The sequence below is a fragment of the Gymnogyps californianus genome, chromosome 22, assembly GCF_018139145.2.
Source record: "Gymnogyps californianus isolate 813 chromosome 22, ASM1813914v2, whole genome shotgun sequence".
Lineage (NCBI taxonomy): Eukaryota > Metazoa > Chordata > Aves > Accipitriformes > Cathartidae > Gymnogyps > Gymnogyps californianus.
In genome coordinates, this window is record NC_059492.1 from 358,060 (window position 1) to 384,315 (window position 26,256).

A 26,256-nucleotide genomic window follows, 5' to 3' on the forward strand; every position below is an offset into this window, starting at 1 on the left:
CAGGCTGAATGACTCTCCCAGGAGTCCAACACACCCAAGACAGTGAAAGAGAGGAGAAGAGATGGAAGCAGGAGGGAGACTGTCCACTTTACACAGCAGCATCATTAATCCGTTCAGCTTGTCCAGCAGCCGTAGTCTGTGGGCACGGCTTTATAATCATCGCCTGCCAGTCAAACCGCTGCTGAAAGGGACTTCTCTCCCCAGCCCACTTGCTCAGTCAAGATCTACAGCTGCCTGTCCTCATCGTGTGTACTTCCATTGCCATAACCTGATAGAAGTTCAGGATGACTGCAAAGTAGTGAATTAACTAGGCGTTCCTCTCTAGAAAATGGGACGGGTTTATGAACACGTGGTAAGGGACCCAGCACATCTGCCAGCGTGGGAGCCCCCCTGAAACTTGAAACATGGGGAAAGAGAGACGTGTTTCAGAGAGTGCTGGTGGGCAAGCAAGCTCTCTGCTGCGTAGCGAGATCCTGTACCGCACACCTGAACTCTGGGGGACTTCAGAGAGTTTGTAACACCTCTCCCTGCGGCACGGTAGATGATAGTGGTCCAAATCACAACACTCTCACAGAGTCTCACAGCAAATCTGTGAAGCTGGGAGGGGACACAGCCAGGACAGCTGACCCAAACTGGCCAAAGGAATATTCCATACCAAATGACGTCATGCCCAGTATATAAACTGGGGGGAGTTGGCTGGGAGGGGCGGATCGCTGCTCAGGAACTGACTGGGCATGGGTTGGTGAGTAGTGAGCAATTGCATTGTGCGTCACTTGTTTTGTATGTTCTAATTCTTTTAGTACTACTATTGTCATTTTATTATTATTATCATTATTTTCCTTCCTTTCTGTCCTATTAAACTGTCTTCATCTCAGCCCACGAGGTTTTATTTTTTCCAGTTCTCTCCCTCATCCCACTGGGTGAGGAGAGTGAGCGAGCGGCTGCGTGGTGCCGAGTTGCTGGCTGGGGTTAAACCACGACATCCCCTCTCCCTTCCAGGCTCTTGGGCAGAGGCTCTGCGGCTGAGCTTACATGGCATAGTTAAGATTTCAGTGGTGCACAAAAATGCAGAGTAAATCACAAAGCCATGAATTTAAGCACTCATCTGTTCCCTTCAGAATATAAAGTTGTCCTAATATGTATTATTTCAGCTGTTCCATAGTTCACTGTAGCTGCGATGCCAGGAAATTGGTCTTCAATGGGGACGTCTCACTAGTGACTCCACAGCTTTTGGGGGAAGCCAACCAGCTGACAAATACAATAGGAAAAAGATTTTGAAATGGGTAAAGATTTGGATTTTTAAATGGGTATAAACTAAACAGGTCAATAGTATATTGCTTTTCATGATGCAGTTCTTTCCACCAGGTTTCATATTGCCAGGGAGGTGAGGAGGGGGAAATAGTAATATTTTTGTCTGGTGTTAATCAGCCCCAACTAAAAAGAACGAACCCCACAGGGACAGCTCTACACACAACCTCCGCACAACTCACTGCAACACCACCTCCCACAGACTGAGCAAAGCCAGGCAACGACATACTTCCCAGCGCAGCCTCTCTTTTCCATGGCCGATCACACGGATGACATTTTCATTAAACAAGAGTTTTTAAGGGCATGGACTCTCCATTAGAGCGATAGTGCTGTCATTTATTCTGCAGACAAGATGTACCTCTGGCTGCAATGTTCCTCAGGTGAGAGAGCGGCCCAAGGGGACCAGCCGATTGGGGATGCGCCAGTTAACGCAGGAGAAAGCGGGACACCTTCAGCCAGGCAGTCGCACCCTTGTCAAAGCACTTTCTACATCAAAGGCTCCGATTTGCCCCCCGCTGTTTCATACAGGGCAGGTCCAGCCACTTACCCCCCAGTCCAGCTTCACCACAACACTTCACAGTGCAACATACCATACGCTAACGTACGGTGGCTTTTACCAGTGGTAGAAACTAAGCCTGGTGAAGCCGATTTACGGACACGGCAGCGCAGGCGTGGAAGGAAAGGCTGTTTTCTTACCTGCCCATTCTTATTACATAAAATCCCCTTCTTGTCAGGGCTTAGTGCAGTAAGGCCACAACTATTTCAGTAGGTCGCTTGCCGTATGTTTTACGATGGTTTTCTTATATTAAAACTGCAAAAGTGACTGAACCTGCATAAAATTAATCTTAATGCATCCTTCTTTGGAAAGGGACTTGGATAAGGAACATGGAAAACTAGAGACAGAAAAAAACACCATTGGGCAATTAAAGTCTTTGCGGAAAAGAACATTCATATAGAAGTCAGGATCTCAGCTGTCTTGCTCCAGGAACTCACACCACCACAAGTGAAGTCGCTGTAACTTAGAAGTGTTTTTCTCTCTCTGTTTATGCCAGTAATCACTAAGCACAACAAAAGAACCTTATTCTTCATACTCTGCTAGTTCAGTGGACAGCCATCTCCCCCCACACCACAGTGACGGTTTTCTTGAGACAAAGTAATTTCTGTGTGAGCAGGTCTCTACCCAGGTACCATTTTTTCCCAACTTTTCTTGCAGCTTTAACTATAAAGTTACCACACTAAGTACAAATGGTCATTTATTTCAAATAAATCTAAAGAAAATAGTGGCATTCTGTAAAGGACTGCCTACTCAAGAGTATATCCTTATTCTGGAATAACAATGAAGTTTAAAACCAGACAGTGGATTTTTTTTTTCATTAAACAGTTACTGAACAGAAAAGAGAGACTGAGTAGTTTATTTGACATTGTTGCAGACCACAGTATAATTGGACGACTTTGGATTATGTTGGCCAAAGCATACAGTCTTCAATGCTGTTTTACACCGCAATCAGTATTGGCCATGCACATTCAACAACAGCATCAGCTTAGTCATCGTCTTTAAGCTTCTTGATCTTATACTTATGGCGCTCAATTTCTTTCTGCAGACGCTCTATCTCTTTCTTGTGGTGATCAATCTCTTCCTCATGGTGTTTCCGTAAGGCAGCGAGCTGCTCCCTCTCCTTCTCCCTGCAAGAAAGCACGGCACAAGCTGCAGCACCCGCACGCCCGGGCGCCGCCACAACCCTTCAGCGCGGGGCTCGGGAGCCGGCGCAGAGGCGAGGGTTTGGCTGCTGGCAGAGGCCCAGCGCCAGGCCGCCTTGCCGGGCCCTGTGGCCGTTACCCGGCGGGCGGGGGGGAAAGCTGCTTGTGCAGGCCCCCGCGGCGGAGGCCGCAGGCCGCGCCGCACCCCGCTCACCTGAAGTACCGCTCCTCCTCGGCCGCCTGCTTCTTCCCGAAGGCGCCCCCGGCCTCGCGGATGGCGCCGCCACCGCCGCCGCCCTTCCCGGCGCCTTTACCCAGCTCGCCCAGCTGCGGGGAGAGACGGCGGTGAGCGGGGAAAGAAGGGAGGGAGGGAAGGGGGGGGGGAGCGCCCCGTCCCGCCGCGCCCACCTGGTCGGCGCCCGAGCCCGAGCTCCAGCGCTGCTGCTGCGCCAGCAGTGCCCCGCGCAGGCCGCCCCGCGCCGCCGCCGCCACGGCCGCCATCGCCCGCCTGCCCTTGGAGCGCCGCGCGGACGAGACCCACCCCCGGGCGGGGCGGCGCCCAGCCCGCCGCGTCACGGCCCGCGCATGCGCGGCCTTCACCTCCCCTCGGCCCCCCCGGCACTAGCGGCCGGCGGCGACGGGCCCGTACGGCTCCGGGCCCGCGGCCGCCCGCCCCTACCCCTCCGCCCGCCCCCCCCGCGCCCGTGCTGCGCTTCCCTGCCCCGCGGCCTCAGCGGCAGCTGCTCCGGGCGGGGCGGGGGGCCGGCCCGGCCCATCCCGTCCCGTCCCGTCAGGGCGCGCCCCCCCGGGTCCGGCCGCGGGGCGCCGGGCAGCGGGGGAAGGGGGGAGGCGCGACGGGGGCGGTGCCTGTTGCTATGGCGCGCGCGGCGGTCACGTGCCGGGGGTGCCGCCCGCCTCGCCGGCCTCAGCGCCGTGGTCACGTGCGCGCGCGCGGCGTCACGTGGTGCTGGCGATGGCGGCGGCGGGGGAGCCCGGGGCGGGGGGCGCCGCCGAGGAGGCGTTCCTCACCTTCTACAACGAGGTACCGGCGCCTCCGCGCCGCCGAGGCGGCGGGCCGCCCCGCCCCGCACCCCGCGCCCTGCCCGCCCGCGGCCGGCGGCCGGCGGCCTGCCCTCCCAGCGCCGGGGCCTGGCGGGCCGCGCGGCGCCTGGCCCGGCCCGGCCGCCCTGAGGGGAACCCGCCGGGCCCCGAGCCTGGCCGTGGCGGGCCCTGGGGCTGCCCCGGGCCGCTGGCGGGAGGGCGGGCGGGGCGGGGCGGGCGAAGCCGCTGGCGGGTGCTGGGCAGGGGGCGAGCGAGTGGCCGCGGCGGGCGAGCGCCAGGTGCCGGCGGGTTCGTGCTCGGCCCGGGGGGAGCGGGCGTTCCCCCGGCTCGCTGCCGCCGGCCCCGCGGCGCATCCCGCCCTCCGAAAAGCTCCTGTTGTGGCTGTGGGAAGGAGCCAAGCGCTCAGCCCCCATCTCGCTCCCTCGGATAAACCCGGTGGGAGTTGTGCGCTCCGCGGTCTCTGAACGTAACCTTCCGCTGTGCTCCGCTGCTTGCCTTTTTGTGGACAAACTGTCACTTGGGAAGGTGCGCGGGGCCCCTTTCCCTCAGCCTGTGCTAGTCTCCGTTACTTTGTGCACAGCTTGGATATGTTTAGCTGAGCCTGTGCGCAGAAAGGTAGGGCCAGTTTGGTGGATGCTTATTTCTTTAAATAAAGAGGAACGTTAAATGTAAACGCATGGTTTGGTTTGGCTTAATACTGTAAAGAACAAAAAGTAAACTGAACTGAACTAAATAACCTGTGGTCAGAACGAAGTGGACTTGTATACTTGCACTGGTATCAGTTAATGTGTTTAATGGGCTCTCCCACCAACAGTGGGTTAACAGCAATAGTGCAGTAGGTTTCCAAGGAATCACGATGACAGTGCTGGTGTAGGAGCAAAGGTAGGGGAAAAGCCACAGCTGTTGAGCAAGCCATAGGAGAGACAGGCAGAAGTGATTTCTAGGGTTTTTTATAGTTAAAGTGTAATGTTAAAAATACTGTCATGCTGAAGGAAAGGCTAAAAAAAGTGCTCTGCTAGTGCTTGAGTAAAGTAACTACAGGCTTGGGATGAGCAAGAGGTATTGTGAATTGTAGTACATGACGATGATGACTGGTGTAGTAATCACACAGGAAAACAGGTAAGCACATTGTGATGGTCAGTTAATATAGGTCTCCCTTGTTCTTCAGGTAAAGCAAATTGAAAAACGAGACTCTGTTTTAACATCAAAAAACCAAATTGACAGGCTGACCCGACCTGGATCTTCCTATTTCAACTTGAACCCTTTTGAGGTTAGTTTGAACGTTTTATCCTCCCGTCTGACTTGGTATACCAACTTCCAGATTTACTGGGTATTTATTTCAGTAAAAAGACCAAACCTCAAGAAAGAAAAAAATTCTCTAGACGTAGATTACTGTGCAGAAGGTTTACAGAAGACAGAAGGATGGTGTATATGTGCTCATTCTCTTTTTCACTGTTTTATGGCAGGTGCAAAGTATATTCTTTTGACACATTTCCCTCATGCAACAGCACTGGAAAATTTGACAGATTAACGGGAATTTAACAGCTACAGGTGGCATGTTTGTCAGGTTCTGTCCTGAGGACTCCTGACTCGGCATTTCTAGTTGCATCTTTTATTTTGGATGTTTATCCCACTGAACTTGCGTAGTGCATAGAATGAGAGAAGGACTCTCACTGCTCACACTAGTGAGCAATCTTTTGAGGAGTCACTGGAAAACGGGTAATTCCCTTGCACATTACATAGTTTGATTCCAGTTGCAGTCAGTTATAAAGTCTTAACGAGTACGAAAGCCTGAGGAAGACAGTAAAAAAACGATCTGGTGTTCATCTGGAGCTGGCTTTCCCTGTGTGTATTCCTTCATCTGCCTTTTTAAAGCCTCAGGTGCTTTTTGTAGTCCCAGTTTAGGGCTGGTCAGCAAGATCAGTTGGCAGATTCACCTTGACGATGTTCAGTTCTGTGTAGATCTTAGTACTTGACTTGGAGAGTAAATTAAGAAAGCCATTTAGAAGTAGACTGTAGCTTTCCTATGAGAGAGAGTGTTTTTTATTTACAGATTCTTAGTGTCAGACCAGCGTGCGTCTGCATTGAGTAGGCTCACTTGTCGCTTAGGACTTCCGTTCAGTAAATTAATTCACAAAAGAGCTCCTAAACTCTGCCACATCCCTAAAGATCAGTAGGCAAGTGGGCTCATTCATGGAAACCAAACAGTAAAACTCTCCTGTCTTTTTTCAAAATGATAAAATGAATAAATTCTTACAAATTAGTATGTTTCCTGCCCAGAGTTCTCCGTTATGAATGATCCGCCAGTGTCCCAAAGCCACCATATGCTACTGTTTCTGCCGAACTAAGCATTGCTACAGGACTGGTTGAAGGTTTAAACCAATTGTGGCTATTTAGAGGTGGCAGCTGTCTACATGAGACTTGAGTGTGGAAAGGATACTGGCATAGTCAGAGGAATCTAGCATTGCTAAAAGTAGAATGTCCCAAACATGGTGTCTCTTAAAATGTTTCTGTTTTACTAGGTGAAAATTCATGTCCTGAAGCAGCTCCCTGATGGGGGGAGCTTTCTGGCGTTGTGTCTGTATGCCAGTGAACCAAGTGTTTAGAGCTTGCTGCCAGGAACCTGAAACATGGGGAGTATCATCGAACTTGCTCTGCTCTCGTGGTCTCTTTTAGGTACTGCAGATGGATCCTGAAGCCACAGATGAAGAGATAAAGAAAAGATTCCGGCAGGTATTTGGCTTTTGCACTTGAAGCCTCTGGAAGGAAACTAGAAGCTCTGTAGAGATTGTGCAGCTGTGCTTGGGAACAGGAAAAATTACGGTAAAGCTGTATCTGGGTAGAGGAGTAGCCATTTTGGGAAGAATTGCATAGAACAATCTTTGTGTCAACAAGAGGAGAGCTGCAGAAGTGTCCCTGCTCCATGCATGGTGTGCCTCTTTGCCTGTAAGGTGTGTGATGGGGCTGTTGCAAACTGATATGCCCATGTATAATCAGCTTATTGAACTTTTGTTCAAAGAAAAGGTCAAAATCTGTCAGAAATTAAGAACTGAGAAAAGGTATTTTTCTCAAATATATGGACTTGGATCCAGAAGTGTTTTTTCTGTGAGGTTTCTTCAAGAATTTCAGTGGTCATTTTTGGTGGCTGTGTTACCTGGAACAGCAGCAGCCCTGCTCACTGACCCACCTGCATTGCCCCATGCAACGCAGGAAACATTACCCCAGAATTACTCTGCTGACGGAGCTGCAGGAGAAATTTGAGTTTAATCAGTGCATGCAGCAAAGAAACACAATCTTTGGAGGGCTGTAGTCTCCCACCTGAATTAGTGGTGTAAACGTCAAGAACTGTCTTTAGACAGGAAGCTGTGCTGGCTGACAGAGGAACATGCCTGCCAAGTTGGTGATGGATATGGGCTACTTCTGTATGTGGGAAGCGGGAGGATAACCTTTTAGTCTGTTGCTGACTTCTCAGTTCTGTGAATCGATAAACTGGGGCTGTCTTAGCTTTAGGCTGGTAGAATACTCCAGGGAAATGTTTTGAAGTCAATGTGATGAAATGAAAAAAGTGCGTGGAATTGTGTATTGAAGAAATCAAACACCTAAATACAGAATGTGGAACAGCCAACGGAAGGAAAAAGACATTGGCTGTAGCAAATCACAGAGTAAATCAGCAGCATGCTGCTGTTGAGGACCAGAGGCAAACCTTTTCCTGTGAACCAGAAAGTGCCATCTGTAGAGTTCAGGAAGTAATTATTTTGCATTCTTTGGCACTGATGCAATTTCAGTTGCCGCGCTGTGACTGGTTTTGAATGTTATACTGAGAAAGATGCAGATAAACTAGAGAGTCCATACAGCAACAGCAAAAATAAGAGGTCTGAAAAAAAAAAAAATGCCATATGGGGAAAGTTTGAAAGAACTTTCTCTTTCTCTGGAAGAGGAAGGTGGAGGACATGTGCTTTCCAGCCCATTTAAAGTTGCTCTAAAGATGGTAGTGATGAATGTCCTGTCTCTGCTGGATAGAGTACAGGAAGGGATTTTCTAACTCTCAGTAAATGAGCCTGAGGAAAAACTTACCCACTCTTTTAAATAGTTTGATATTTGATTGTTTATATAGTTTAGAATAGTTTGATATGAACAGCCTTAGGGATACTGGAGAACTTCTTGGGAGATGTTGTTGAGTAAAAGGTAAACTTTGGTTCAGGATAATCTTTGTAGGTTTGTTTCTTCTTAAGAGCAAGGATACAAAACTTGGGTGACCAAGTTTTTCGTATCAGCCCCAGGCACTGCAGCTGAAGGGTGTTTATATTGTTCGGCACATTCCAAGCTGCAGCTTTTCTCAGACAGCCTGTTTATTACAGAGATTGTATTTGATTTATAAGCTTTTACTGATGCATACTTCTACATGTTGTCAGCTGATTTGTCCGTATACAAAGGAATGTGATCCCCTGTGATTCCTTCTAGCTGAGACTATTTCCCGCCTCTCACAAAAATCTCTGAAATATTCTTCATCTTTTACAATGATCTTGATAACAAGATCCTTTCTCTTGCAGTTGTCAATATTGGTGCATCCAGACAAAAATCAAGATGATGCAGATAGAGCCCAGAAGGCGTTTGAAGGTAATGCTCTCATCCTTTTTCTGGGCTGGTGTATGACAGTAGTTGGACTGCTATTTTTCTGTAGCTGGTTTAAATGTTTATTAGGGGGGGAGGCCCCACTGACAGACAGAAGAATTGCTGTAGAGGCGCTTCAGATGAGGGAGAAGCAGATGTGTGGGGTGGCATTTCAGCAGAACATTTCACCAGGTGGCGGTAGTTGCATTGTCAGTTCGCAACGGGGACAAACACGTCCGTGGCGTTTTGAGGGGGTTTTGAGATTGTTCAAGAAAAACTGTGTAATCTGTGCATTAGATTTTATTCAAAGACCGTACGACAGAAGTAATGTGATGGTTTTAGGTGTATGCTTTGCGTTAGGGTGAGGTGTTATGCACCTTAAACTTACCTCATGCCCTATAACTAAATCACTTGGTAGGAGTGATACTTTAACCCTGCTAACTCCAAAAGGTATCTGACAGTTTCTACCATTCCTGTACCCCAAATCTCATTTGACTAATCGTGCTATCACTTACCTAGATGTATTTAAAAAAACCAACCAAACAAAACCCCCCAAATTCAAGGAAGCAAAATCTGTATGGTCAACAAGTAGCAATCTTGTGATGCCTTGTGAATGTGACTACTGTTGCTATTAATATTGATGCTTTTTGTTAGCTGTAGATAAAGCGTACAAGTTGCTGCTAGATCAGGAACAAAAGAAGAGGGCCTTGGATGTGATACAGGCAGGAAAAGAATATGTGGAACACACTGTAAGTATTCCATAGGAACGTCCGGGGTGGAGGTGAGTGGTAATCAGTTGTTCATAATTTGCTTTTTGGTACACCCGCTGCATGTTTAGGTCATCAAAAGGTGAGCTGAGCAAACCTGGTAATGAAGCTGTGCAGGTGGACTCTGAGCTCTTCACGGCATGAACAAATGTGCTTTGTCCAAGACTGCTGCTGAGCTCAGTGCAAGATAACTCAGTGAAATTCAGTACTTGAAATAATTAGGTCAGACCATGTGATCTGACCTAAATATTTTTTTTCAAGTCTGTGAATGAATGATGCAGTTGAAATGTATGTAGGTGGAAGAAAATAGGTGGTGACAGCAGGAGACTGGGAGGTTTGGGCGAAAATGACCTATAAGAAAAGGAGCTTGGATTGCATTGGCCAAGAAGTTAGTTGAGTGATGTGGGTGGACTAAAACACAACAAGCTTGAGAAAGTAGATGATATGGGAGAACTCAGGTACTCTAAACCAAGGAACACTTTGTTCTGCTTGTTGCTGTTAGTCTTTTGAATATTACAAAGCAAAATATACTTCCTGTGGTTTGGATGGTGTATATTGGATATGAATATATCTTAAAAACAAACAAACAAACCCCAAAGGGATTGTGTTGAATGAATAGTATCTAACATAGTATTTTTAATTACTACAGTTCATGTGATAGTGATCTTGTATGTGTTTATCTGGACCTAGGACCAGGAGGTTTTGGTCTAAAATAAAACATCAATCCAAATCAAGAACTTACTGTCATCCAGAGTTCTTCCCACACAGTGGAGCAGGAATGCAGAACTACTTGGATACGATTATGTAAGCCCTATGAAACTTTTTAGGCTCTTATTTTTGTTCTTAATCTTTAGGTGAAAGAAAAAAAGAAGCAGTTGAAGAAGGATGGAAAACCTCCCACTGTAGAAGAGGATGATCCTGAAGTTGTAAGTCATATACTGTTCAGAGAAACTGGGGAGTACAAAATGTGTTTTGAGGAATTAAGAGTCAAAACCAGTATGGAAGTATTTATTAGACTTGTTAGAGTGTTGTAAATCCTTGCACTTACAGAAGAACAAATTCTGATAAGCCACTGTAGAGTACCATGTGTTGGGTAATACCTGTACATTTTAGAAAATAGTTTAACTGTAGTGTAAAGAGTAAATATATCATGAGATTATGTAGATCAAACTACCCCATTCTTTTCTTGGAGCAAGTCTTCATTGCTTGCACATCATGCAGTCTTTTTTGAATTTAATTTCTTGTTGTATTCTGAATGCTGGAACTGTGGCATTCTCGCTGCCAGCAGAGGCATGTATAGAACCCACTGCAGCATGTCTAAAATGTGCTCTTAGTGACATTTTGTAGTAAGAGCTGTTTTCAGCTGTTTCTTCCATATAGCACTTGAGGATAGATGTGCTGTTCTGCAACAAATCACTTTTATTAAAAAAGGCATGACATAACTTAGTTCTTCTTACCTGATTTCTAGTCTGAAAAAGTCAAGTGATATTAGAGGCTTTAACAGAATGATAGATGATTATCAAACACTGACATCATTAGTCTTACTGTCGTCACCTTTTTTTTTCCTACAAAGTGATTTTTTCCTCTTGATATCACCACAGTAACCCCATAACCATCTTATTTTCCATTGATTTTCAGAAGTCTCTTGCTGTTCTTTAATAACGAAGTTTGTTTTAAGTATACTGATATTTCCTACTGGAAAGCCAATGCTAGACTTTTACAACACATCAAGAAGATCTGCTGGGAAATTACTATCTGAACAGTGACCATTTTGCCTTTTTTTGTCACGTGTAACATTGCAAGACTTAACAGAAGAATAAGAGAGCTTGAAATGAACAGTTCTGTTTAGGCACAGCTTCATGAATAGAAATGAAAATGAGACTAATATGAGGCTAATAAGTAGTAGTTTCCTGGTGTGAGGGCCAGAATTTAATCAGTGGTGTTTTATACCTTTTCATGTGTTGCTGCCACTGACTGCTGTCAAGGCAGGATACGGAGTTACACAGGCATCCGTATGCTTCGCATTCTTTTTATGTTTCTTACATTCCTATGTAAAACAGACTTCTCTAACTGTGTTAATGGGCATTATTTTAAGACTGGATTTGTGTTTTACAGTTCAAACAAGCTGTATACAAACAGACGATGAAGCTCTTTGCTGAACTGGAAATCAAGAGGAAAGAAAGAGAAGCGAAAGAAATGCATGAAAGGTATGAGCGGCATTCTGCTTGTGCAATTCAGGCTCTTCCCCCCTCATGCTTCCTCAGAGAAGATAAGGAGTCATAGTCTTAGAAAAGTCTAAGTTGGAATGGACATCTGGAGGCCATCTGGTCCAACCTCCTGCTGAAAGCAGGGCCTTGGATTAGATCAGTAAGGGTCCTGTCAAGCTGACTTCCAGTGATGTAGATTCCACCACTTCTCGGGGCAACCTGTGGGTTGCAGAGCTCTGTGCTTGAGAAATGCAAACGGGAAACTTGCCTTCCTGTATTTAAGGCATTGATATATTTGGTATGCTTATATACTCTTATTTTTATACACAGCCAAAACAGTGAAATGGTGACACATTTCTGCATGTTGTTAGCATGCAAAGAATTGATTTTTAATTTTAGTTAATTGCCAGAAATACCCTGTGGCGTGTGTGATCCTGAACTATTTTAGGTGTTTTGATCACATATTGCCTGAGTCCTCACTGTGGATGCACTTCATGGAGCGGGATTTCTGTACTGGTCAGTGAAGGCAGTCTGGGAGATGGTTGCAGGGCACTACGTTTGATTACAGATGAAAATTAGGGGGAAAAAAAATTTCATTCTTACCTTGCATGCTCAGGTGTTTATTAACTTCTCAAAATGTGTACTCTCAAATGTTTTAGAGACTTATCAGATGAGTTATGAAGGAGTCCAACTTGTTTTGCCGAGCAAGAGAAGCTGACTCACTAATTAAGTACATGCATGCTGTCAGTGGTGCCAAACCATCTTCTCTGCTCACTGCTCTTCCAGATTTGACATAAAATTCTATTTGCTGTGCTATCTTGGGTGTGTGTATTTATCTCTTCTGATAAGTGCTTTAATCTTCCAAGAAATCAGAAGAGCTTTCCGAGATGTTTTGAAAGTATTACTGTGTTTCTTTTAAAGTAGATGCTTGTGGGTTCATAACTTCTTCCTGGCTTCCCTTCCAGGAAGCGGCAGAGGGAAGAGGAAATTGAGGCACAAGAGAAAGCTAAACGAGAGCGAGAATGGCAGAAGAACTTTGAGGTAATCAGCAGCTTAACTTACAGGATGGGCCTCAGCAATTCTTGGCCATGCTGCAGGGAATGCCCCTGGACAGAAGAGAGACTTTTTGTCTGCAGGTGCTATAAGATAATTTAAGTAGACACTTAGTAAAAGGTGCTGCACAAGCCTGGGGTTTGTCCTTGTGTGGGGAGAAGAGCCCACGGATGGGGCTTTGGTATCACTTTCCAGAAACAGGTCTGGTAAATTAAGGTGTAGTATTTTTCAGCTCTGTCAGCAGTTCATTCTTGTCCCTAGTCAGAAGTTTGAATTGCTGCTTAGCCCAGGTCACTGGTGACCAGTAAAACTTAATCTGGCAGCTGTTCAGCCACTAGTGTGGACTGTTGGTGGTACTTTTCAGTCTGGTTGCTAACACGTAGGAATCTGTATCTCCCGTGAATATCAGAGACCTGAATGACAGTCACTTCCCTTTGACCCTTCCACCCTATATTCAGGGTTTAGGCGTATCAGAAGTAGCTTTGTGGTTGTTGTGCTGCTACTCTAGGTGTCAAACCTACAGCCTGCCAAAATATTTGATCGAGCCTGTAACTCTTTCCTCATTACACACCAGAGGTGAAGTCTTGTGACATGCAGGGGGTGGTGGGCAGGAAGGAAGTCAGTAACGGTGTGCAGGACCTCATGAAAAGATGAGCTAGATTGTTCATTTAATCCAAAGCTGGATCCCAGTCTATGTGCAAGAGGACTTTAAAAAAGAGGGTGTCTGGGAGAGAAGTGTATGAGCTGGACTGGCATCCTGTGGAAAGTGGACAACTAGGATGTTTCTGGAGACTCAGCTGGGAAGAGTTTGTGTTCGTGTGCTATATAACATGGATCTAGGAGGCTGGATATTCTGGAAAACTTGTGTAATGCTGCTGTGTTGAGTGCACTGTGGGTTTCGTCATGTAATGCCAGAGATAAATGAGTATGTCACTGGCCTTGCTGCTGGCAGAAGTTCTATGTTCTCCTGCCAGAATGGCCACAGAAGTTGGATGTCATTGCTGTAGGGATGTAGTAAAGCATAGCAGCTGAGGAAATGTGAGCAAGTATTACAAGCAAATAATGATGGACCAAACAGGGGAGCTGCAGAACTATTGATATTGCAGCTCTGAGTACCTGCATGTCCTCAAGCACTCCTGGACAGCTGAACCTCTGCACTTGCAGGTGTCTTCTCCAGCCTTGCTGGTGACCATTTAATCTGTGTGAAAAGACAGTGTCAAAGCTGGGTGTTAATGTCCAAAATGGATCACTGGAATACACAAGAATAAGAAGCTTATTTCTGCTAGTGAGCATCGTTGAGAGAGGGTGATTGGAGACAAAATAACACATGAATTCTTGGCTGCTCCTGTATGTGTACTAATTCAGTGGCTGCCTTTAAAATATATCCAAAAGGAGTATGTGTGTTGCTGCTTTGAATGATATTTAAAGTGTAAGGAAAAAAAACTTAAGTTGATATTCTGCAATTGTGGTTCTGTCTCAGTTTCAAAAAAACCCCCAACAAACCCAACACAAAAATCCAAACCTTTAAAGGTGCTCGCGTTGTACCTCTGCATTGCTCTTCTGGGCTTTCCCGCTCCTGGTGACTCCCATCCTTGTCTGCATACTGCACCCTAGTTCTGATCCTGTCTCTTTACCCTAAAGACCTGTAGGTTTTGTCCCTCATGTATGTTCTGCAGTATTTCTGAATCCTCATAGGAGTATCTGTGTCATGCAAGTGGTTGCCTGCTGTTTCTAGAAGCTATTCATAGGCTGCTTTCAGAGCTGCATTATATCTTGATGTATTTTAGAAGGAGCAGGTTGGAACATCTACTTTCTCCCACCCCACCCTCAAAATTCACTTTCTTAGTAATTTCAAGAATAGCTTCCACCAACAAACTGTAAGAAACAAGAAGGTTAGAACAGAAGTTGCCATACAGCCTTCTCCCTAGCAAAAGTGTGATCACAGAATGGTTGAGGTTGGAAGGGACCTCTGGGGTCCATCTGGTGCAACCCCCCTGCTCAAGCAGGGCCACCTAGAGCCAGTTGCCCAGGACCATGTCCAGATGGCTTTTGAATATCCTCAATGATGGAGACTCCACAACCTCTCTGGGCAACCTGTCCCAGTGCTTGGTCACCCTCAATAAAAACATGTTTCCAGATGTTCAGATGGAGCCTCCTGTGTTTTGGTTTGTGCCCATGGCCTCTGGTCCTGGCACTGGACATCACCAAGAAGAGCCTGGCTCAGTCTTCCTTCCACCATCCTTCAGATACTTGTACACATTGATGAGATCCCCCCTGAGCCTTGTCTTCTCCAGCCTGAACAGTCCCAGCTCTCTCAGCCTTTTCTCGTATGAGAGATGCTCCCGTCCCTTAATCATCCTTGTGGCCCTTTGCTGGACTCTCTCCAGTATGTCCATGTCTCTCTTGTACTGGGGAGCCCAGCACTGGACACAGCACTCCAGCTGTGGAGTGCTCACCAGTGCTGAGCAGAGGGGAAGGATCACCTCCCTCGACCTGCTGGCCATACTTTGCCTGATGCAGCCCGAGACACCATTCGCCTTCTTTGCAGCAAGGGCACATCGTTGGCTCACCTTCAACCTGGTGTCCACCAGGACCCCCAGGTCCTTTTCTACCAAGCTGCTTTCCAGCCGGGCGGCCCCCAGCATGTGCTGGTGCCGGGGCTGTTCCTTCCCAGGGGCAGGACTTTACACGTCTCCTTGTTAGCTCATTTCTCCGCCTGTCGAGGCCGCTCTGGATGGCAGCACGACCCTCTGGCCTGTCAGCCTCTCCTCCCAGTTTTGTGTCATCTGCAAACTTGCTGAGGGTGCACTCTGCCCCATTGTCCAGATCACTGCTAGTGCTTGGCCTTGCCCCATCGTGCCATGGGGAGGGAGGGGAGTGAAGCAGACAGCTATTGTGGGCAGAGCCTGTGTGCTGCACCGATACTGCAGGCACAGCTACGGTCAGATGGGCCTCGAGTGTATGGATCCCACACTGTGAAGTGGATCATCCCTGGACTTGTTCTGTCATACAGTGTGAAACCTTCAGCCTGTAGGGATCATGGGTTGGCTTTGTGGGGACTCTTTCCCACCCCCCGCCCCCCAGGAGGGGTTTCTGCTGCTCTGCAGGTAGGCCAGGGAGAGGAGAAAAGAGTGCACCAGAGATCTTTTCTCATTGTGTCTTTGTGATGAAGCTTGGGGCAAGAAGCGTGAGAAAAGACAGCAGTACGTTTCCCTTCTCTGTGCCTCCAAGCTGCAGCACAAGGAGAGCCGTCTCAAGGATGAGAGACAGAGTAAGGAAATCGCATGTTTTGGGCTGACAGATTAGGAACATCCATTGGAGATGAGGTTTCTTGTTTGCTTTGCACATCAGAGGATTCAGTAGACTCTAGTCAGGACTGCACATCCCAAGCTGGTTGCTTCTGAAACAAGAAACCAGCATAGTGCTTATACTGGTGTTTGTAAGCTCACTTGTAGTTCCACTGTGCTGTGTCTGTTGCTCTGGCTCTTCACAGTGTCTGTATGTCCTGGCTGCCAGGGTGCTACATGCTGGATAAGGGGGAAATTGCTATTGATCTCTTGAAAATGGTATGTACTGCCTGTCCTCTGGCTCTTGCACTTCTTAACTCTCCATTTCCTCTCTGTTGTTCCCAGGAAAGTCGGGATGGTCGTGTGGACAGCTGGAGAAATTTCCAGGCAAATACAAAGGGGAAGAAAGAAAAGAAAAACAGGACCTTCCTGAGACCTCCCAAAGTAAAAATGGAGCAGCGTGAATGATCCTGGCAGCACTGCCCAAGTGCGGCTCCTCAGTCCCCTCCCTGCTTTTAAGGACTCATTGGCACCTAGAGTAAGAATTGCTTTTTAGTAGACTGTTTGTTTCCAGTACAATTAATTATTGGTCAAAGTATTTTTTGTACTCTGTCCATTTGAACTAGGGCCATAGTATGAACTCGGCCAGGAACCCGCTACATGTAGAACACTTGGCTTAGGAGGGTCCCCGCCATTATTGCTGTCCTGTTTGTCTGCTGCCCTGTAACTCGATGTTTTGTACTTCAGAGATTGTGCTGTTTCACCACTTCCATTTCTAGTTTGAGAGCTGAACAAAACAGTGGAAATGCATCGTACCTTTCCAGACATCATCTTTCTCAGAAAGTTCAGCTTCAGAAAGGTCTGAACGGCCTCTGGGAATCTGCTTCCAGCACTGCGCAGTGCAGCTGACCTGCAGTTAAAGTCCTGCAGCTCCTCACTGAACTGAGTGGTGCTTGGAAGGACCCTTCCCCCAAGATCTGATTTCCAAACTAAAATCCCAGCTCTCAGGCTTAGACTTCTGTTAATCTCAGACCAGCTGGTCACTTCCTGTAAAGGAAAAATAACTTCTCTTGATTAATAGTTAAGTTGCAATGGTCTGTATGTAAAATAAATTTTTACCCAAGTTGCCGGGTTTTTTTCTTGGAATTATTCAAAGATACAATTGCAGGGGTGTGAGCTGAGTGCTGGCCACTGAAAAGCTGCTGCTCTTCAGCATGAACACTTTCCCTGGTAAGGGTCTGCTGTCATCCCAAAGTCTGTTCTGACTTGAATTTTGAAGTGGCGGTCCTGCAGCATGGCACCCAGGAGGACGAGGAGAGCGTATCTCTTCCCTGGATGCTGCTTGGGTGGATGCAGGTGTGCCAGAGTCCGTGCTGGAAACCGAGCTTGTTGCTGTGCCTTTGGGGAGCGTGGGTGGGTTGGGAGGACTTGGGCACTGTTAGGAGTGTAACTGCTCAGAGCTGTGAGATGAGCTCAGACTCATGAGTTTTGATTTTTAAATCCTACTTTGTGTGTGTATTGTAAGTTTTTAAGAGATTCTCAACTGTTTAAATGCGTTCAAATGGAGTATACTACAGATTTGCATGTGCCTGGCAGACTCCTCTGGAGACCTTTCTGCAAACTCTTCCCATCTGTCCTGATGGCCATCCCCGTACTTGGGTCCTGTGGGTAGCTGCCTCCATGAAGATACTGCTTTTCTTCCTCCTCACTGCTGTTAGCCAGCTCCTTTCGCTTGGACTTGCTGTCTTATGTGCCCTCATCTTCAAACGAGCGCAATCCTTTGTGCTGCTCTTTGTGTCTCAGGCATTGGCGAGGTCTCTCTTCAGAAGGATTGGTTCTGCTGCCCCTGAAGAGATGCCTCCATTTTCTGGTGTCTCAACTCTTTCAGTTTTAATTAATTGCCTTCTATTTCTGCCTGCTAGGGAGGAGCGACATGATCAAGTTGTTGCGTTACCAAACAGATTTCTGCAGGAAAAGCAGCTCCCAAGGAAGGTAGTGCTTTCTGACAGGGCCTGGGACTTAGAAGAATCTGCTGAAAGGTGGCTGGTGCTCTCCACTCGCCTTTGTTTCTTCTTTGGTTCTCATGCACTGGTCTGTGTGAGCAGATGTAAAGTGAAACATCCTTCCCTAATAAAACTAAGGCATTTTGGTGTTTTATACATTAACTAGCTCTTGGAACAGTAGAATACAGTTCCTATTTTCTGTGTAAACACAGGAATACAGTTTCTTTACCTTATTTGTCCTGCTAGGTATAACCTGCTAGATAGATAGCTTGAGCTGACCCTCAATGGGCAAAACATAGCTTAAAAAATAACACGTCGGTGATGTCTGGGTGGCACACAAGAGCCAAACAATAACTAGCAGCAGACTAAGGTGGGCTGACAGGTCTGGGAGACACTGAGCTGTGCAGCATTGCTCTGTTCAGGCACTGAAATTCCTTTTTGTTTGCAGAGCCTGATCCTCCAGTAACTGGGAACGCGTTGGTAGGACGCAACTTCCTTGTCAAGGCAACGATTAGCCACATTTGTTCTGGGGAAAATGTCAGTTAACTTTTCCGGTGCTGTCTCTCAGATGCAATCTCTTCTGCTTCCTGGGTGTAAGAAACGCGCAGTGCTGGGCAGTAGCTCAGATGATTAGAGTATTTCTAAGTGCAGTCTCTTGCCCAGAGGACATGCTGTCCCTCTAACTTGTCTGCCTCTTGTTCCCCTGTCAAAGTATTTCCAGCTTAGGGATCTGTCCCAGTCACTCTTGTCCCAGAGTCCTTCCTTTTGATATTGAAATACTGGTCTTTCTGGCAGCGTTTCCTTTCAGATGGTGTAATGTCTTTGCTGACCGATGGTACTGACTTTTCAGATCTTTTCTTTACATTTTTTTTCAGGTAGCTTAGGATAAGTCCTGTGAGAACTTGAAAGGTTTATAAGACTCATGTTATGCTTCTGATTCTGTTTCTCAGAAATGTGTATATTTATGAGAATTTGACCAGTGGAGTGACTGACCTCTGGATCTCGAGGAGTGCAGCCTGTGGCCTAAGTCACCCAAGTACTAGTCCTGCGGGCTTCTGCAGTTAGAGTCATTTTTTCCACTGGGTATGACTTGGTTGGGGCAGCAAAACATGTAGCTTCTAACAATGCTGTTTCTCAATTTAGCTGTTCCTGTTTCCTTTTCTTCCTGTCCTGCCTATGATATGCTTCTCTGTCCGAATATGCAGTATTTCTCCTGTCTTATCTACTCAGCCAAGTCCTGTGAAGCTTCCCATCTGCCAGGCGGGCTTTAGCAGCAGCGAAATACCTGGCCCTTTGCTAGGTATTTCTCTGCTCCACTGGAGGGAACCTGGGAGGTTAATTTTGATCCTTGTATTCAGGCTTTGTAATGTTTTGAATTGCCTGGCTGGAAATAAGTGAATGCACAACGTGGACCCCCACAGATGCAGGCTGGGCTGTTGCCTGGCCTCTGCAACGCATGCCAAGGCAGTGGGATGGATTGAATGAAACATCATTTAATTTCAAGAGGTAGAGATCTCTAGGCCTTCTTCCTCCTTGGAGCTCTTTTTGGGTCAGTGGTCCTCATAGACTAAAATATTTGTCCTCAATATGCAGGACAAGAAGATACATCAGTGGGAATAAGGAGTAATTTTTTTTCTTCCGGAAGGAGAAAAGGTACCGGATAGCTACAGAAGCACCTTTCAGTAGGGTCTTGGCTTTGGTTTTCTGTGGAAATAACTTGTCTTCTGTGTCCAGTTCTCACAGAATGTACACAAGGGCCTACCAGAGTCCAGCTCAGCTCCTTGCTGCTTTCTGGGAGTCCAGCGATCGCTCCTGAAGCTCTTGGTTCCCTTCTGAGGCAGGGAGGTTGCCTTCCCCTTCATATGCAATTTGCAAGGGTGTTATGGCCTGTTCAGCAATAGTGGGATGGGAAAGGACCTTTGCAAGTTACTTGGTTTCTTGGGTCTGAAGATAAAAAAGGGAAACTGCAACAGAAACTGACTCACTTGTGGATTAAAGGGGACAGGGTGCAGGACCTTCCTGTCTGGTGCTACTGTGTAGTGTAGGGATGAGAACGGAGGATCCCCTGAGCACGTCGACAGGCCTGCGTCTAGATTTCCGCAGATGTTCACCAGATTAGCTAGATTTCACCAGGTAGAAAAACTATTCAGTAAAGGCTAGACCAAGTTATGGCAGCTATAGAAAGCCTGGGTGATCAGCCAGAGATGAAATCTATTCTTGATAAGACATAAACCAGTGTGTTACTTAACGTTTATCTTAGTTTGGCAAACACAGTGACGTGGTCTAAATTAGCTGTCCACCCCTTCTCACTGGGCAGTAACAACTCTCGCTGTATGCGATTTGTATTTAGGAGCGTAACTAGTTCTGGGGGATTAACTACAGCCAGCGTAGTGTTGGATAGAGGGACCCAGGTGGGAGAGATCAAGGGCTTGTGCTCTCCTCTTCTTCCAGATGAGTTTCTGTTGCCAGTCTTTCTCTGCCCTCTTACAACAACTGAAACTGGAGAGAAACTGTGAGAGGTTGGCCTTAATGTAGGAAGTTTCCCTCAGAAAGAGTTAGGCGATTGCAGTGTCTTATCTAGAGCAAATGGGCTGTCTTGACTTCCTTTTCCTCTTGCAAGTTGCAGCGTGAGCAAGACCTCCCCTGCTCGGGCAGCTGAGCCCTACAATTCACAAGCAGAAAAGGGGCATCATCCCTTGTCTTGTGCACCAGCACAGCGTGCCCAGGCCTGACAGTGTGCAGGGCTGCGCCGGCTGGGTTCAAAACCGCCTCGTTTTTGTTTTCCAGAACTCCTGCTGGCAGCGCACCTCCTGCTGCTGGGGCCTCTCCTGCCTTCAGCTCCGGGGGTGGCTCCTTTTGCTCCTTGAAAGGTGAAGCTCTCTCAGCCCTGGCTTCATGTTGTGCACAAAATGGGCAGATGTTTGGGAGCGCTCCTATAGGCTGGGGTCCCGTCTTTCCCGCACCGATCTCAGCGCCGCAGTGAGCACCATGCACACTTTAGGTAGATCTAGGATGTAGCTGAGCTCACTATTGAGGCTCGGCAGCCTTCCTACTAGGAAGTCTCCCTGTCACACCAGCTGGAGGGCTTCGGACTCCCAGGGCAGGAATGGACATGTACTTGGGGGCAATTAGGTCTTTCCTTTGTAGCAGGAGATCTCTGCCTCAGCCTATTCAGTGCCATTAAAATGGACTCTCCTGCATTACGGGCCTCCCTGGCCGCCTGCTTCATTCATATTCCCGTTCTGGGATATTCAGTTGTCCTGCAGCAGCAGGGAAGTCCAGACGTAGCATTAATATTAACATTAAGGTACAAAGTGCCTTGCTTCACAGCCACTGCTGGGTTCTCATTGAAGCAAACAAGGAGGTAACCTGAAAATAATCGATGGGATTTATGTGTCACCCACCTTCTCGGGTCTGGTCAAATTGCTTCCTTTTCAAATGCCAGCAGGGCCTGTCTGGGTGCTTTTTGTAACAGTTTTTCTGGGAGGAACGGGGTTTGCAGGAGTGCATTTTGATGACAGGGAGAGCACCTGTAAAGGAAAACAACACTGGCACACGTGCTAGTGCAATTGTTGCAGTTCAGATCACAGAACTGAAATGTTTTGGGGAAGGACCTCCGTAGGTCTTTAAGTCAACCTTGTGTTTGAAGTGGAGCTGTCACTAATGCTAGGTGAGGTCAACTGTGGCTTTATCTAGCCAAGTGGTAAGGATGAGACCTCTGGCCTCTCTGGGTTCCTGTCCCAGGGATGCACAGCCCTTCGAGCAAAAATATTTCACCAATGTCCATCCTGATTGTCCTGCACCCCAGTTTGTGGCTCTTGCCCCTTGTCACACCATTTGCCACTACCGAGAAGAGTTTGCTTCTGTCCTCTTTGCAACTTCCCTTCCCACAACTGCAGGTGGTGATCAGATCGTCCCTCAGCCTCTGGCCTATCCCAGCCTGGCTCCCTTCGGAGGACGTGCCCCAGGGCTCAGACCGTGGTGGCAGTTCTCTGCCAGCGCCTCTCCAGTTCTCCACATCCCTTTTGAGTTGCACATGCCGTTCCAGGTGCAGCATCACCAGTACCAAGCAGAGGAAATATTAACTGTCCTCATTCTGCTGGCCACACTCCTCCTAGCATAGCCTAGCTTTCCTTATTCACAAGAGTACGCTGGCACCTTCTCTGTTGAGAAAGGCCATAGTTAAACTGGTGCAGCTTTGCTGTTTGGTTGGGAAATTGGGGTATTTGCTGCAGGTCTGCATACAGCAGCTGGGTGTCTGGCAGGTTTAGATGGGGGGACAACAGGATGTGCAAACAGCCAGTTCCTTCTGACAGTGGTGCAGGTTGTGTGCCTGCTCTGATGTGCTCTCAACGTGCTTTTGTGCACCGACCAGTTGTGATTGTCTGGCCCTTCAGGGCTGTCTCAGAAACCTCACGCCTCCTTCCTTGCAGAAACCAGTGCCAATTCTTAACAGCAAAGAAAATCAAACAACCCACAGTGAATAAAGGGAGCAGACAGAAACACATGTGGTTTCTTGTTATAACACGAGTGACTCAGGCGGATGTTATGCCCATGACCTAAGCGATGCCAGTGCCACAGTACACATCTGGGGAAATCCCATGTGAAACCTGAGCAGAGCAATGCCAGAGCTGCTGCCCTGGGACTGCGGCAGCAAGAGGGAGTGGGTCCCCCATGTGTCCATCCACCCTTTCTTCCCAGGCTGAAGGAGCACAAGAACTGACGGGGGGTTATAATGCTGCAGAGAGGGCAAGGAAACCAGCTGCCATAGCCTGGAATATTTTTCTGGCTAATGTTTCCCCATACGGGGACTCACACAGCAAAGCCGTCTCATCCTGATGCTTTGCCCCGCTGCAGCAAGTCTCCACCTCCAATGGAAGCATTTAAACAAGCACTCGCCGCTGTGCTGGCTCCCGGTCCCAGTATCTGGAAAGAAATGAGAAGCCCAGAGGACGGATCTGCCGAGGGCACTGGCCCCCTTGCCAAGCCCAGACCACCTCGGCCACCCTGGCCCGGCCGGGGAGCACCCCTGCTCTGGAGTTGCTGCAGAGCAGGGCTACCCATCTCAGGCCTGCAAGGCACCGGGTGACAGGGGAGCACAACAAGCCCCTGGCCAGCACAGAGCCTCCGCCACCGTTTCCTTACCGCCGCCTGCTCAAGGAAGGGCCATGGGAGTCAGTGTTGAGGTCCAGGGCGCAGCCGGGGCACGTCTGAGCTGTGTCACAAGTGCCAAGAGGGAAGTGAGTCACTCACCTGCGAGCGAGCACGGCACCCTCCTTCCCGTCCGAGCCTCTTCCCAGGCAGGAGAACACCGATGGCTCAGCCCTGCCGGTGGCTCCGCTTGCAGCAGGGACCTGGCGGGCTGGGGTGTGCTGAGCCAGGTGCTCTGTGGCCCCAAGGTAAGAGGCTCCTTTCCCTTCTGCTTCTCCCAGGGTGCTGGCCTCCCTCCCTGGGCTCCACAGGCTCCTTCTGTGTCTGGGTGTCTCAGGATATGGCCTGGCTGTGCATCCCCCCTGGATCTCTGAGCTGTGGCATCTCAGACAGCTCCGGGGTCTTCAGAGCCATCCTTGTCCTCCCCATCTGGGTGTGCTGGGAAGACACATGCTCGCTTCCCGTGCCCAGCAAGCAGGGATGAGGTGCATCGTGACGGCATGAGTCAGGCTAGTGCTGCTGTCGCCTTTGGGGCTGTGGGGATGGGGACTGCCCTCATCTGGGTCCTGTCCCACCCCTGGGTGGCAAGAACGACCCCAGCTTTGCTTGGACACTGCAAAGCGAGGTGAGGAGCCCTGCCATGGACCTTCCTCCTGCGAGGAAGAGGAGGCAATGCTAGGAGCCTCTCAAAGAGCCCAGGTCCCTCATCCCACTGGTGCATGGCCCCTGCCCTTGCCCCTGCCAGGCTGGGGCAGGGGGACAGGGCAGAGCCTGCCCAGGGCAGAGGGCAGGCAGCCGCTGTCGGGAGGTAACTTGCTGCAGCCTGGAGCAGGAGCAGAGTGACCCGGCTGTGGGCAGCTCAGCGAAGGCACGGTTTTCCCCTCCGGCAGAGCTACGACAGCCTGGGGCTGCAGCATACAAATCCTGACGAGGTGGCCCATGGAGCTCACCCCTCTGCCCAGTGTGGCAGGGCTGGACTTGGGCTCTACTTGCCAAAACCAGCCAGAGTCTGCCCTGCTCCCTGCTTCACCCGCTGCCGGCGAGGCAGCCCCAGCTCCCAACAGTGACATTTCCTGCCAGGCTGCGTTGTCCCAGCGGCACCACAGCAAGCGGCAGAAGCTATGCCCTGCCTTTGCAGCTGTCAAATGGCTACCAGGAAGCGTCGCTGCTCGCTGCCCCAGGAGGGGCTCTCGGCTGCTGGGGTGGATGTATTTCCCTGCTGAGCAACCCAAGCTCCGGGGCACATTCCTGCAGAGTCAGTAATAAGGTGGGGACATGTTGTACTGGGCTCTGAAATGCTCGCAGGGGAAAGCTACAGAGTTTAGTATTTCTTTCCTGCAACAAGCAAAAGGAAATTGTGCAGAGGGTGTGAGATGAGTAGTGGAAACTCACAGACAGTAATGCTTAGCATCAGATCATCAGCCGCTCTGGCTCGAAAGGAACTTCGTGTCCTTTCAGAGACCTGTCCTGGCACTTGAGAACACATCCTGGTGACCAGGACCGGCAGGGATCACGCTCATCTGCGTGCTCGTCCTGCACGCTGCATGCACTGCACAACTCTAAGCCTGGTGGCAGCGGCTGGTGCTTTCACAAGCTCCATGTTGGTGTTTCATCTTGTCCTTGTTCACTGCTCTTGTCACTGAACAGGGCAGTCGACAGTGCACGCAGAGCCTGTCGGCTAAAATGCTGGTTCTCTGTTTGCACTCCATGGAGAGCTCTGCTCCACTAATACAGTGTGGTTTTGCTCTTGGAAAGAGATCTCTGGGTATTTGCTTATAATACTGTATTTTCAAAACCAAGAGTTTCTGATACCTGCAAAATTTGTATGTGGTCATCAAAAGTGGGTATGTTGCTAACGGGCTCCAGCTCAGAAGTAAATGACCCCAAGGAAACATGCCAGAGGCAGACAGTGCATACAAGGAGGCAGTGTGCATCTTTCATGGCAGCGTGCGCTTGCCATCAGAGTGCTGATATGGTGCCAGAACCAAGGGGAACAGCCTGCTGCCTACCAACCAGCTTGCATGGAGTTACCCCCAGAAAATGTCATTTGGAAGAGCTGCTCCAGGATCCGGTGTCCTGATGTAACAACCTAATGTACCATTAGTACTACTTAACAGCATCGTATGGGAATCAGTTATAGTAAAAGAAGCTTACTTGGTTTTTTATTAGATTGTAAGTTTGCTTGATGAAAGTAAGGGCGTATTCAAGGTTTTTGTTTTTAACTTGGCCTTGCATGGCATTCAGTGTTGTCAGACTTTGTGTGCATCCCCCGGACTGGAAGAGTGTTAAATAACACTGAGAACAGGGCAGTCAAAAACTGCCAGGACCACTTAATAAGCCAGGCCACCGCAAACAGAATGCATCTTAATACTGGATTCAAAGTTAAGCACTCGGAAACAGGCAGCAGTCCCAGGAGAGCAGGGGAACAGAGTCCCCAGGCTGGAAGGGATGCAAGAGGGAGGAGTGCTGGCTGCAGGCGCTGTACGGGGCGGTAACGGGACCTGTCAATGCAAAACAGACATGAGGCAGTTCAGGAGGAAGGAGGGGGACTATTCTCACCCTTTCTCTATTGCCTTGGTACTGGGAGTGCTGAATCCCGGTCTCCTTCTACTTTTCATGCTTTAAATGCAACAGCTGAAAATGGAGATGATGAGGAAGGGAACTCCCCAAGTCACTAAGAGGTGCACAAGCGCAAGCCCGGCAAGAGGCCAGTCTACATGACCAAGCAGTCGTTCTGGGCATTTCTGTGAATCTCAATAGCTTGAGACCTAACCTGAGCATTTGAGGCAAAGCTGAAAAATAAGTAAATCTGGGGAGCAGAGAGGGGGCACTGGCCAGCACAGACATGGTCAGGTCCCAGCTCGGGGCAGTTAGAGGTGTCCTGGCTCCAGTGGGAGTGCTTAAATCAGAAAGCAAAGCTTGTGTCACTGCTAGAACTTCCACCCAAGCTAGAGCTTCTCTTTATGTCTTTCACAACTGAAGTTCGTATGTTTTTGTTGTTTGGTTCTCTGGCTTTTACAAAAGATCTTTTTCGCTGAACTTCGGTGACGTGCGTGTTCCCCATCAGTGGCAGAGCTGACGCAGGGCTGAGCAGAGGAAGGATGAAGAT

General features: G+C 48.6%; 2 protein-coding genes across 2 annotated transcripts; one reads left to right on the forward strand and one right to left on the reverse strand.

The window, feature by feature from the left end:
- Nucleotides 1-2,704: 2,704 nt before the first annotated feature.
- On the reverse strand, nucleotides 2,705-3,514 carry ATP5IF1 (ATP synthase inhibitory factor subunit 1). Its single transcript, XM_050909944.1, has 3 exons — nucleotides 3,415-3,514; nucleotides 3,221-3,333; nucleotides 2,705-2,991 (listed from the first exon to the last, which is right to left on the reverse strand). Exons 1-3 carry the CDS (start codon nucleotides 3,505-3,507, stop codon nucleotides 2,850-2,852), a joined length of 348 nt encoding a protein of 115 aa, XP_050765901.1. The 5' UTR covers nucleotides 3,508-3,514; the 3' UTR covers nucleotides 2,705-2,849.
- A 459-nt stretch (nucleotides 3,515-3,973) lies between these two features.
- DNAJC8 (DnaJ heat shock protein family (Hsp40) member C8) lies at nucleotides 3,974-17,120 on the forward strand. The gene is made up of 9 exons (XM_050909814.1): nucleotides 3,974-4,048; nucleotides 5,237-5,338; nucleotides 6,745-6,801; nucleotides 8,619-8,685; nucleotides 9,334-9,428; nucleotides 10,301-10,372; nucleotides 11,562-11,653; nucleotides 12,619-12,694; nucleotides 16,339-17,120. Exons 1-9 carry the CDS (start codon nucleotides 3,980-3,982, stop codon nucleotides 16,459-16,461), a joined length of 753 nt encoding a protein of 250 aa, XP_050765771.1. The 5' UTR covers nucleotides 3,974-3,979; the 3' UTR covers nucleotides 16,462-17,120.
- The last annotated feature ends 9,136 nt before the right edge of the window (nucleotides 17,121-26,256 follow it).

Coding starts and splice junctions, on each gene's coding strand:
- DNAJC8 (XM_050909814.1), top strand. CDS start 3,980: ATGGCGGCGGCGGGGGAGCCCGGGGCGGGGGGCGCCGCCGAGGAGGCG. Junction 6,802..8,618: donor TAAAGAAAAGATTCCGGCAG/GTATTTGGCTTT, acceptor TTTCTCTTGCAG/TTGTCAATATTGGTGCATCC. Junction 9,429..10,300: donor AAGAATATGTGGAACACACT/GTAAGTATTCCA, acceptor CTTAATCTTTAG/GTGAAAGAAAAAAAGAAGCA.
- ATP5IF1 (XM_050909944.1), bottom strand. CDS start 3,507: ATGGCGGCCGTGGCGGCGGCGGCGCGGGGCGGCCTGCGCGGGGCACTG. Junction 3,334..3,414: donor CGGGCTCGGGCGCCGACCAG/GTGGGCGCGGCG, acceptor CTCTCCCCGCAG/CTGGGCGAGCTGGGTAAAGG. Junction 2,992..3,220: donor GAGGAGGAGCGGTACTTCAG/GTGAGCGGGGTG, acceptor GCTTTCTTGCAG/GGAGAAGGAGAGGGAGCAGC.